The following is a 13,505-nucleotide window of genomic DNA, read 5'->3' on the forward strand; positions in this document are numbered from 1 at the left end:
TTTCTTCTTCTTAGTATTAGTGAGTTTTTCATATTGCCACTTTCATTCTGGTGCTTACTCATAAAAAGCTTAGATCCATATCTGTGTAAAGTTGCTTTGGGCAACATGTGTTGTATACAGCGCAATATCAATACATTTTAATTGAACTGAGTTTAATTGTTGTTTCTTCTAGTGTGTGGGTTTCCTCCAGGTAAAAAAATGGCTGGATTGGCTGGATAGATTTAACACTGGCCCAAATCCTTTTTTCGTTGTGCATGCATTTTCCCATTGATCCAGTAAAGACTGCAGACAGCATCATAACCTCAAACATTTTATTAATTTTCCACATAACTTGGAAACAATCTCATAAATCATTGCGTAAGAAAGGGCATGCTTGGGCATGCAATGATTTCACAACATGATGATGTCACTGGATGAGTAGTATAAAATATACAGTAGCAGTTATCATTCATTAATTTAGATGATTTTTCAGTCAGGTCCCACTGAGAAACATAAGCTGGCATTTTTTTTTTACACTGCTTTCAAGTCCCTATTGTCACCTAAAGTTGCTGGACAGAGAGACAGGCAGAAATTCACACAGAATAACAGCAGAAGAAAACAGGCCAACAAACATGCTGTAAAAATCTCCACAGGCTCGAGTGTTCTAAAGCCAACTTATTCAGTTCGGACGTGGGTCGGGATAGACACAGATAGACCGTTCCATGCCTCGTTATGTGTCATCACCTATACAAAGCCTGCTTGCTGGGATGATTTTTTTTCTCAATTAAAAAGGCACTCAGCATTATCAATGATATCTTGCAAACTGTTAAAAGAGACTAACTGTTCAGTAATATAGAATATATATTGAAAGCAGTGGTCAAAAGGTAACAGTCTCAAACTTTACAGAGCATGAGCCAGAATACTCAACCACTGATGCACCTCTGTTGTGGTTCATGTCATATAGCAAGTAATGATGTGTTTTACAAAGAAACAACTTATTTTCTTTAGTAGCGAGTTCAGCATAGTCGTGTATAGCCAGTGAATGTGTGTTTAATGTGAAGTAAAACAAACAACAAAGCGACTGACTGACTGACTGACTGAATTGTGCTGACATTCAGTGACGATGCTAAATGGGCTCGTATCAGTGGAAGAAGGAAGAACGCTGCGGGCTTACCCCGTTCGCTATATATGTATGAGTGTATGGGTGTGTTTGCGTGTTTGTGTGTGTGTTTGGATATAAATGAAGAAAAAATAAAACAGATCATGATGAAGCCCTTTAAGATAGCTCTTACCTCAGACAGAGATCGCAATATCTGGGTATGGAGATGCATGAACGTATGCATGAGTGGTTGCAGCGGTCCTATAGGGCTGTACCCTGGGATATCAGTGAGTGTGGAGTGGAGTGTGTGTGGTCTTTGACTGGCTAGTTACATATCAGTGCCTTCTTTTAAGCACTTAACCACCTCACATGCGCTACAACATTTTTTTGTACACAAAACCACAAAAAGACCGTCTCACTAAACTATACAGTCTTACTGCTCAGGAAAAAACGGGCCTGATGTGCCATTAAAAAGAAAGAAACCACTCTGTAAAAAGAGATTAAAGGTATGATATGATAAATTATATCAGGCAATACTGTATCTTTGAAAACCTAAACGTGTGCAATATTTTCAGTCCTAAAGAATACTGTGGATGGGCCTTTACGTATATTATGGATAAGGAAAACATAAGCAAATATACCTAATAATGGATAATAATGGAAATATATCATTAATGGAACCACAAAATAAACTTACAATTTACAATGGACCTGTCCAACATACATGGACTTGACTAATGTAAATTCTGGGTTCCTTACATAACGAAGTGGTGCTAAATGTGCATCATGTGCATATCTTACTTTTTGATAATAGTAAGTGCTGTTATTAACATTCTCTAGGCCATTATGTTTAAATAAAGAAATGAATGAACAAAATGGCTACACCGATGTTGAGTAAAATCACCATGATCACCAGGACAGAGCTGGAGCCCTGCAGAAAGAAGAAGGGGGGAAATTTGAATTAGCCACAGGAGAAAATATGCTAATACTAAATTAACAAATATCAATTGCAATTCAGTCCCAATTGGTCATGTACTTGTACTTACTGAGTTGGTTTTGACCAGGTTCAGATGCTCTCCGTCATGTTCCAGTGTGATTGGAGAGGATGTTAAAGGGGGAGACAGGGTGACATCTCTGTGCAATGGCCATTCCTCCAGTTCTACCCCAACATTCAGGCTGTCCAGCATCTGCACAGAGTCCACAGACCCTTCCCTGGCCATGTCGCTCCACTCTTTACCGTCCTGGTTGCGCTGACGCAGTCTCTGCGAATTGTGCCCTTGGAGACTCTGACATTCCGTGCCTGAGCCGAAGTGCTGCTGGGAAATGGAGTCTATAGGCTGGAACCTCATTTCCACCCGATAGTCGTCCAGCTTTTCTTCCTCTTTCTCTGGCAGCTGTGAGTGGCAGGGGATCCACTGGGAAGAGTTCTCAACAGTCCATCCCAGAGAGGAGCTGCTGGCTCCACGCTCTGGTGGCTGGTAGTCATTCAAGCTAGACTCACCAACTGTGTGGTTGTTGAAGGACTGGCTTGGTTTGTGATTGGAGTGGACATGCTCATGTGGTTTGCGATAGGAAGATACATGCTCTCGGGGGTTGTAATGGGAGGATATGCGGTCTTGGGGTTTTGCATGTGTGGAGATATGCTCCTTTGGTTTGTGATTGGAGGACGAATGCTCGTGGGTTTTGTGATTGGACAAGTTATGACCCAAGGCCTTGTGATTGGAATACGTGTGCACCTGTGGTTTGAGCTTGGAAGATTTGTGGTCCACAGAGTTGTGACTGGGCGGAATATGCTCCCATTCTCTATGATTGGAGATTGCATATTCCCTGGACTTGTGGTTGGAGGATGCATGCTTCCAGGGCTTTTGGTTGGAGGACACGTGATCCCACACTTTCTCTGAGGAGACATGCTCAATGGTCTTGTGATTGGAAGAGCCGTTCTCCCAGGTGTGATGAGTCGAGTGTTGAGAGTTTTGCTCATGTCCATTGATATGACCGATCTCCTCCTCCAGTAGGGATGGGGTAGTGGAGCGGCTACTGTCTCCTTTGCTGCCCCGTCGGTTGGGGTACATGTCGGCAGTCCAACTGTTGGCTCCACCCCGTCCTTTGTCCATGCCTCTTCCTTCCACCAGAACCTGAATCTCTGCCCCTCCCTGTTCGTCCACGGCACTCTGGCGCATGAAGCAGGCGCTCCTGGCACGGTGAGATGGTGGGGTACAGGGAGGTGAGGAGGGGCTGCTCAGGACTGGGCTGATGTCTGGGGTCTGGACTGGGGGAGTTGTGTCTGGCGTGCAGAGCTCTGGGCTGTCGGTCCCTGTGGAAATCACTTCCATGTCTTTCTCTTTTCTGTCTTGACGCTTTGGTCTCTGGCACTCCAGTCCTGGGGGAGGGTAAGAAATATATTTTAGTCCTTTTGATAAAAATATGACCGAGAAGAACCCCTGATCTACACAATTCGGTATCTTTCATTTAATAACACAAGTAGTCAAGCTTGTTTTGTAGATGAGAAACCTCTACCAGAAGCAGAATTCAAAATCTCTGTTTTAAGTTCAAACGTCAAGTGAGACTTTTTCCTTGCATTAAATTACTTATGCCCCTTTTAGACATGCAAACGGTATTCTGCCAGCCCCCTAGTACAAAGTCTGGGTAATGTTAAAGTAAGCCCATATGTGAACAGAGCAGTTACCTTCCTGGATAACTCACAGCAGGTTTGTTGTTGATGTAGAAGCAGTTGGAGTGCACTGTAAATGTTACGTTATGCCATGCCTCCTGCATGTGCTACACAGGCACCGCCTCTTGCCTAAACCATGTGAAACATTTTCTGCACTGTAAATGGGTCTGACACATAAATGTTCTGCTGACTCTACAGCTGCGAATGGGTCCTGATTCTCTAGACATTTCCTGAGTACATTTGTGTGCACTTTACAAATGCTACATACTGTCCTAGACAAAGATAAAAACATGCTTTCAAGGAAGACTCTTTTTGTGACTGACCATTTCCATAATGATGGAAGGAAGGGGAGAGTTCTTTGGCAATAATCCGGGCCAGACGACACTCCTCCAGGGCCCTCTGTGCAACTCCCTCAGCAGCCTCGGCTTTTCCTCGGGCATGACTCGTTCTGCAGCAGATGGCAATAAGAAGAACATTTTCCATGCAGTGTTAATTTTAACTGAACATAAATTAAAAAACACAGGCATTAAACATACAATTAGCTTGCTATTAAAAATACTAGCTCCTGTGTATGTATGAATGCACACATCTCATTAACCAAAAGGTTTTAAATGTTCATCAAAGAACCAACATTGATTCTTCTGTGGCATTTACCCAAGGAATCTCTAAGGCACCCTGATGATGCCTTATGTATGATAGACAGGGTAAAGAGTGGGACAAGGGTTGTGGGAGAAGAGTGAAACAAGATAATCTGGACCCTATACACCCTACCTTGACAGTGCAATCTCCGACTTCTGCTTGGCAATTTCTGCAGCCTTCTCAGCGGCCTCTACTGCACGGTCCACCTTCTCCCGGATTTTGCTGGTGCGCAGTGGTATCAGGTTCTTTCGCTTGCCACTCACCAGAACATTCTGCTTGTACTTGCCTTCCTCCTTGGTCCCATCAGGAAAGGTGGTGCAGCCATAACCGTGTCGCTTGTTCCCGAACCACTCACCCTCGTAGCGCAGGCCATCTGAGCGATGGCTGATACCCCAACCTGTTCGCATGTCGTTCCTCCATTCCCCCACATATGTCTCAGTGACAGTGGCATCCACGCTTCCTCCCATCTCGACATCGCCCAGGCTGACGTTGGAGTTGATGTCCGATGCAGCTGAGCTGACTGTGCTCATGCCGGCCTCGCTGCAGAAGGAGCTCTGCTTGCTTAGCTGGCTGGCCAGAGAGCTCTTGGACTCGGACCGCCGCAACTTCAGGCCACTTAGGATGGACTGCCGGAAGCGTCCTTTTCTTTTTCTCTGCCTCTCTGCATCACTCTGAGCGCAAAGCACAAAACCTCCACGGCCAACCGGGCTCCCAGCCACCCCACTCACAGCGGAACCATCATCAGGTTTTGGGGCTCCTTCGCTGTGTTCAGAGCGCAGGGAGTTTATGGAAGTGCGCAGAGGGGAAAAGATGACGGCGGCCATGCCATAAGGCACACTCTGCCGCACCCCATAGCCATGACGCATGCCGCTCAGCCACTGTCCCTGGAATGTACCTTAAAGGAAGGCAGAATTGAGTTAATCAACAGTGCCACAGTATCTTACAAAAGTGAGTACCACAATTTTGTAAATATTGTATTATACCTTTTTGTGGGACATCACTGAAGATTTGACACTTTAGTACAATATAAAGCAGTCAATGTACAGCATGTCTAAACCTCTGGCAACAAAAGTGAGTAAACCCCTAAGTGGAAATGGCCAAATTATGCCCAATTAGCCATTTCCCTCCCTGGTGCCATATGAGTCATTAGTGTTACAAGGTCTCAGGTGTGAATCGGGAGCAGTTGTGGTAAATCTGGTGTTAAATTTGATGTTCTCACACTCTCTCATACTGGTCATTGAAAGTTCAATATGGCACCTCATGGCAAAGAACTCTATGAGTACATAAAGATGGCCTAGGCTATAAAAAGATTGATAACACCCTGAAACTGAGCTGCAGCATGGTGGCCAGAACAATACAGTGGTCTAACAGAACAGGTGGCAGATTAAACCCATATCCAGTCATATCCAGAGGATGGCTTTTGAAAATACATGTACGAGTGCTGCCAGCATTGCTGCAGAGGTTAAATATGTCTGTGTGTGTGTGTGTGTGTGTGTGTGTGTGTGTTTTGGGTGAGGGCACAGCTAGTCAATGCTCAGACCATATGGTGCACATAGTATTAACTTGTTCAGCATGGCTGTCATCCTAGAAAGCAGCCTCTTCTAAAGATGATGACCAAGAAGGCCTGCAAACAGTTTACTGGAACCATGTACTTTTAAAACATTATTTTGAGTCCCGCCTAAATGAAGGGCTTTAATAGCATAGGTGGGTGCATTTTGTACAGAAAAAAAAACAACTCAATGTTTATTGGACAGTGCCTTTAGAAAAACATGGCTTTTCCATATGATGGCTGGTAGACTATTCAAATGAGGATGCAGAAGCTTTTAACCAACTGCTAGCAGTATTGGGAAGGTTACTTTTAAAATGTAATCCCTTACAGATTACTGATTACATCACTCAAAATGTAATTTGCAACGTAATCAGTTACATTACTTCAAGTGAGTAACGTAATCTGATTACTTTGGATTACTTAAAATATTGTCATTATTTTAAGCCTGAATGAATGTAGCAACCACATATTGCATATTATTCTTTTATTTTTCTTTCCAGTCAACAAATAGATAAACAATTAAAAAAGCCTCTTCAATCACTTCATAAAAATACTTAAGAAAACATTATCAAACAATTTTATGAAACACATCTATAAATTGATGATAAAACCATTTAAAACCAAACAATGTAACAACAACTGTAAGCTATCTATTTGCAGGTTTGCCACCAGTGTTAATTTTGACAACAATTTTTGATTTAGTCTTAGTCATAGTCTTGTGACGAAAATAGCATTTAGTTTAAGTCACAATTTAGTCATCTGAAATGTTTAGGCGACTTAATGTCATAAGAATATAGTCGACTAAAATTACAGTAAATTTAGTCGACTAAAATGTAAAGGGTGTAAATGTAAATGCTTTTTCATCAGTTCCCTTGAATTATTAACTATACACTTATATGAAATGAAACGTTTAATAACCACTTGAGTAATATTGTTAATGTTTGAAAGTGAAATATATTTATATATGATTTAATGTATATTATTATTATTGTAGGTGTGTGACTATACATATTTCTCATTTAAAATTTTGCTCTAGAAATCAGGTCATAAAACATCTGAATAGTTAAATTATAGTTTAAACAGAGCTGTAGATGCAAAAACAGATTTTAAATGATCTAGTTTTATCTACTGGAGCTACAGTCTATAAATGAGCTCATAAACACACATTCACACACTGTCCTGTAGAGATGCTCTCAGGATGTACTGAGAGACTTCATGAGTTAAAGTGAGAAACTTATGAGAAAGTGCTGTAAGGAACTTTACACAGACTTTTGGGTTCATAGATTCACTTACTTTTTTGTACCTCAGTATAAGGTTTTATATAGGCTTTATACTCTTTTAGGTACAAATCTGTACTTATTTTTCTTAGTGTGTAGAAAGGGCCCAGCAGTGTTTTACTTGCTGTTAAACATGGTGGTGGGTCATTTTTGACAGTTCTACATACATCCACATATGTCACTGAACACACAAATATAAATACACATAAATAAGACTAGCTTTAAAAATGAGCATACAAGTTAACTCAATTCAGGCATTTCAGACTGCTGCTTAAAAATTGTATATACTTTCTAATTCAATAATATGATTATAGTATGTTAGGTTTTTAGAATATATAATGCAATTATTTTCTAAAAGAACCATCATAGACCAGCATCTTGAAAACTGGTACTCTGGTTTGTGACCTGCTAAATCAGTTCCAGAACCAGACCAGAATGAACAGACACTATTGACTGTATCTTGATCTATTCCTGATCTTGAAGTTTTTAATTAACTTTAAATTAACTTCCCCACACGAAAGCTATATACAAAGTAATATACAGCACTATATTCCTTATATCCAACACTTATTTGTCACATAATGAAATATATGTCACATGTCTGTGGATGATGGGCTTATTCAAATATGGGGCATATATTTTTATTATATATTTAACATGCTTATGGAACCTCATGTATTACTAAGATGCGTATGAACAGTTAATTTGCAAAAAAAGATAAAGTTATGTTTTAAGAGTAGCACAATAAACTCTTTATATTTACTACATATATGTATATATATATATATGTGTTTAGCTATGAGTAAAATGTTAAACACAGTAAGTAATTCAAATTGTCTTTAGACAAAACCTAAACATATGCACAGCTATAGAATAAAAAAAACAGTTATGTGATATTGGTTTTATTTAAAATTAATATTTGTAGCTCTTAGAACACAACTTAATATTGTTGTTTCAACAGACTATCATTATTAACCCCAGCTTGAAATATTTAATTGTATAATAAAGAACAAAATGTAATTCTGTCACTTTAAGTTGGAGGACTTTTATTCTTCCCATTAGGAAATCGCCTGCACACACCTGGACACCTTCTCAAAACACATAAATACTGTTTTTGTCTAAAGCCAGGTATGTTTACTTACCATATATGTGTCTATGCGTCTTACAAACATTTACTATGACCCACATTGGTGTTTTTTAGGGTATGTGTGTTTGTTGGGTGTTTTTGCAGTGATTAACTATGTTCATTTCGCTGCTAAATGTTGGAGGCCACAAGCTAATTAGCTAGCTAGCATTTCTGTCAGAGACCTACTCAGATAGCAATGAGAGCTGAATCAGCATTATTTCAGAGTTTATTTGATAATTGGTTTACTTACCAACAAGTGTTAGCTAGCTATAAATCTACTGTGAGTGAAAATGGGTGATTTTATGACTGATTTTCTGAATGACTTTCTGTTCCACCTTAAATGGTTCCACTTTAAACGGAACAGAATGGGAAATAGAATGTTTAATAAACGTAAATTTAGTTTGTTTTTGCTATATGGGCTACTTTCCAACAAGTGTTAGATACCTAGTAACCTATAGTGAATGAAAGTGGATCATTTATGTTAAAATAGCGTTTAACATTTTGTTCCACCTTAAGTGGTTCCACCTTAAATGGAGCGATAGTAACATTTAACGTAAAATAGCGAATTACTCTAAGAAACTGGTGAAAAAAGAAGCCATATTATGTATCACATTATTAGGGTTAATGGAACAATAACAGTGTAACACTAGCAAACTGGCTGTGTAGAATTGCGTAAAATGACCTGGCTAAATTCAAATTTAAATCTTTTTTAATGTGAAAATAAATATTTTCAGGTAAGTGACGGTCTCTGTGTTCAAATTATGTAGTACACTAAAAATGAACAAAAATGGAGATACTTGTTTTTCGTTGGACAGCAACAATATTTAACATCCAAGTAGACGTTAGATTCCAACAAACCACAATATAACTTTTAATACATAAATAGTTGTTCCATATTAAATATTCGGTCTTTTCACTAAAAAGCACTTTTACAGATTAAATAAACACTGATACACACTAACAAACATAAATACAGATTTGTACTTAAAATAGTATCTTTCAGTGAAAGTTGTTTTTTTTGATACCCATGTTTTTTGTACCAGTAAAAATTATAATGATTATAAACAAATATTATCAATTGAATATGTGTCAAGAACTTGATTATCTAAAATTGTCTGGCTTTCAAATGAAAATTATTATTATAATTAATATATATATTGCTTATTAGTACAGTGATACAGAATACTAAATGTACCTTTTGGCTGGTTGAATTGTACTAATCTGTAGTTTGTACTAAGAAGTAACAGACCTGACACTGTAAAGACCAATATTATACAATTATGTTATACAATTATAAAAAGTGTACAACGTACCTCTGTTTTTGAGTGTGTAGCGTGAAAATAAATTGTAATTCGAACAGTGTTTTTTTTTTTTAGTGTTCATTAAATGCTGGTAATTTGGCCGAAATTGCTTTTTTTCCGGCCGAATATTCTTTTAATATGCCGAATATTCGGCGCAGCCCCACTACAATCTTCTCAGTTTAATAATCAAGCGCTAACTGGTTCAACTGGTAACTGGTGTGTGTAAACGCGTCTGGAATCAAAAGCTGTGAAGCTGATTTGAGGGAAAATGATGAGCTTTATGAATCAATCGTCTTCTTTTCAGCATATTGATTTTTTCGACCCCTGCCTTTGGTTCTCCATCTGTCTCGAGTCGATATATCGGCACAGAGAGCCTCCCAGAGAAACGACGCTCTTTATAAAACAAAGGCGGTCCCGTGTTAAAATCCGCGCGGCGGAGGATCACTGCTGTCCAGGGTGCTGAAGAGCCTCAACATCAGCACCATATACTCCATATACAGCGACGCGCTTAAACGATACTGTCCACACGTGCGATACGTGCGATTCCAGCCGATTGATTTCTCTGAACGGGTGGGAGTACAGACAGATTGCTTCAGTTTGGGCATTTTTATGGTTTTATGGCTCACTGGTGTGTAACCCAGGCTGTAACCCAGGCTGTAGTATTCTGCTTATTTTCCGATGCCTTTATTGACAGATAGACGTTGTAGCCAATCACAAAAATAAATAACAATTAGTGCCATCCAATCAGGTGTGAGAACAAAATAGGGTCTCGTGGTGCCACAACGACCAGCTATCTTTGTTTTTTTAATCATGGCCATTCACTGTACGGAGAGAGGCGTGTGTGGGGTAGATGGATGGGAAGTAGGCTGAGATGGTGGATTGATGATAGTGATGGTGGTGATGCTGGCATTTTTCTCAGGATACAAATAAAAAACAAGAGACAGTACATCTCACACTGGTAAAGCAAATGCAGGGAGTGTGTAGGATAGTGTAGGATACGAGTTCAGACTGCAGTGTTACATAATTGCCTTGAGCTCTTTTTACTACCTTACTCCACCAACACATACACACATGTGTTCTAGCCCTACATACTGTGTTAAATAATCCAATGACTGACTGGTTAACTGTTGGCCTTGTCCCAATTAAATCTCTAAGGTTTCTTACTAGGGATGCACAAAATATTCGGCAACTGATTTTTTTTGGATCGAAAATGCCAAACAAGCTTTTGGTGTTTGTCCAAATACATAAGAACGTAGAATAAATGACTCTGAAAAAAAATCATATTGAACATTTGAAAATTAACAATGCAGAAAGTGGCAAAAAACGGACAGAAAATACACAGACGTTATTTGTTTGTTAGTCTTTGGCCAAACTGAAATTTGTTTCAGTGCATTTCTAGTTGTTAGACCCTTAAAAAAGGAGTTTGGCGGGTTTGTTTGGCTAGCATATCACAACAAAATAATAATAGCACAATTAATAATGATACAAAGAACTACAGTTGCTCATTTCATGTTTAGATAAGTTCCCAAATCCTACACACTGATTCAACTCCCTTTATTTAAATATAAATAGCCTACATAGCACTATCTAAACAAATTGACTTTTTGGAGGCACTCTAACGACACCCTTACCTCCATCAGAGTAGGTCTCAGACCCATATCCATCCTGCAGGCCATTGCTCCAGGTGCCCTCGTACCGCGCCCCACTGCCAGTGCTCTCCAGCCGCCCGTAGCGGCCCTTGAACCCTTGTGTCCACTCCCCCTTGTACTCCCACCTGCCTTTGGTCTCCACACCGATGCCATGCCTCTTGCCCTGTGCCCACGTCCCCTGGTAACTGTTTCCGCTGGGCCAGGTGTACGCTCCCAGAACCTCGAATCCGTGGCTCCAGGCCCCTGCGTATTCCCCCTGGCCCTGGGGGCCCGTGCAGACCCCTTGGCCGTGGGCCTTGCCCTGCTCCCACCCTCCACAGTACGACCCCCCATCATCAAAGTCAAACCTGCCTCCAGTGGACATGCATGAAACAGGTTTTGGCAAATCCAAGAATGTCAAGGAAGGAAAGGAAGACTGAGATTAATGATATAGGCAAATGTTAAAGGTATTCTTTATGACTCCTATCTCCTGGACTTCAGGTTAAGCTTGTTGGTGTAAAGGGAGAAGAGCGTTAAAGCAGTTTCACCACCTCCTAGCTTTCAACTGTAGCTTGTCGGCAGCGTATTAAGAAAGAGAGCAAAAAGGCCCGTTACAGGAAGACAGAACTGTTACCTCCCAGACTGTAGGTTTAGCTTGTCGGTGAGAAAATACAGGTGGAAAAAAGACCCGTTAGAAAATTCTCAAGCAACATAACCTTCCCGACTGAAAGTATCTCATCAATGCATCACCAAAAAAGGCAGAAAGAGCACAAACTGAACAGGCAATAAGGCCAAACTTGTCAAGTTCCCGTCCCAGTGCTATAGCTCCTCGGTATCTGCGCTGGGCCTGGAGTAATGGACGCCTTTATTATGCGTGCTTCTTCCCATGGGCATGCAGATGGTGTGCTTCGCCTTCGCTCCCCGCACGGCCCTGCTGGTCATACGCTCACATCGGCGCTCTGTTTTCCTCTACGTGAAGATCAGGATACAAACAAGGCCTGTTTTTTCTCTCCCACAGATCCACACAGCAGCATTGATACGCTCAATCAGACATTACATCGCTGTCTCCCCCCTACAAATGCGCCGCACCGGCACACAGAAATGGATGGAGAGGAATAGTAGATCATCGGCATAGAACAGAAAAAAATATGGAAGAGATCCAGGCCTCCCTTCTAAATCCTGCCCTAAATACAAAAATGCAGCATTTCTCCAGTCATGCACCTAATCAGACCTATTTGGCACAGCGATTCTACCATTGCTCCTGCTCCTGCCTCTCTCTCTCTCTTCCTCTCTCTCTATCTCTCTCCCTCTCTCTCCCTGTTCCCTTTCCGTGCGCCTGCTGTGATGTAGAGGTGAAGCTCCTTCCCTGGAAGACTGGTAAAAAAAAGAGATGTAAAAAAATAACGAGGAATAATCCAAACAATCCCGCTCCCTCCCCACCCACCTCTTCTTTAGGCTTCAAATTCAGCGTCCAAGGAAAATTGATCTTATAGGGTCTTAAGCCATATGATGCTCAGAATGTGCTCATTACTGGACTGTTCCACCCCAGCCAGTACCCCTCCCCCACCTCATGCTCCTCTTGTCCTTGTTCTTAAAGGGATAGAGGCTGAGAAAACAGCCAGCATCTTTACCAGTGGCGTAACTGGGAACGTATGGACCATTGTACAACAAAAATGTAATTTGAATTAATAAAAATAAAACAAAATTGCTTGTCTGCTTACTAGTGTTGTGTCTCTATTATACTGATACTGTTTGACAGTTATTCTTAGTATGTATTAAAATAGCTACTTGTGAGTAATGGGTATAAAATTGAATTATTAGTCAAAGACCACCATTGATTTTTTATATTACACATACACTCTTAAAAATAAAGATGCTTCAGTTGTTCTGCTACATTTAGGAACAATGTTTATAATAGAGATGTGTGACTATGGAGAACTACAACCTACAACCCTCACATTGTGTCAGTTTTCCTTAGCAATGTAAAGTTTCCTCCACAGAGAAAATGTTATTGCTCAAATGTGGATCTTTGATTTCTTAGGAGTGTTATTATGGTTTACACTTAAGCCCTATCCGGACAGGATTAGTTTCTCAGGGGGTCCTGGGGTATTTTTCTCTTTTATGGGGGGGTCCTCTGTGATTTTATTTCCGTTTGGAATGACCATGTATATGATTTTCTCAAACACCCTCTGAGAAAATTACAGGCTGTATTACCTACTGTTTTGCGCCGAACTCC

General features: G+C 40.5%; 1 protein-coding gene and 1 long non-coding RNA gene across 2 annotated transcripts; one reads left to right on the plus strand and one right to left on the minus strand.

The window, feature by feature from the left end:
• Window positions 1-297: 297 nt before the first annotated feature.
• On the minus strand, window positions 298-12,294 carry jph3a (junctophilin 3a). The gene is made up of 5 exons (XM_007231820.4): window positions 11,273-12,294; window positions 4,521-5,283; window positions 4,073-4,197; window positions 2,125-3,458; window positions 298-2,009 (listed from the first exon to the last, which is right to left on the minus strand). The coding sequence occupies exons 1-5, from the start codon at window positions 11,652-11,654 to the stop codon at window positions 1,929-1,931; spliced, it is 2,685 nt and encodes an 894-aa protein (XP_007231882.2). The 5' UTR covers window positions 11,655-12,294; the 3' UTR covers window positions 298-1,928.
• On the plus strand, window positions 8,273-12,660 carry LOC125782239 (uncharacterized). Its single transcript, XR_007424850.1, has 2 exons — window positions 8,273-8,342; window positions 12,288-12,660. It is a non-coding gene; the product is annotated as an uncharacterized LOC125782239 (long non-coding RNA).
• The last annotated feature ends 845 nt before the right edge of the window (window positions 12,661-13,505 follow it).

This window comes from Astyanax mexicanus, chromosome 16 (genome assembly GCF_023375975.1).
Source record: "Astyanax mexicanus isolate ESR-SI-001 chromosome 16, AstMex3_surface, whole genome shotgun sequence".
Taxonomy (NCBI): Eukaryota; Metazoa; Chordata; class Actinopteri; order Characiformes; family Acestrorhamphidae; genus Astyanax; species Astyanax mexicanus.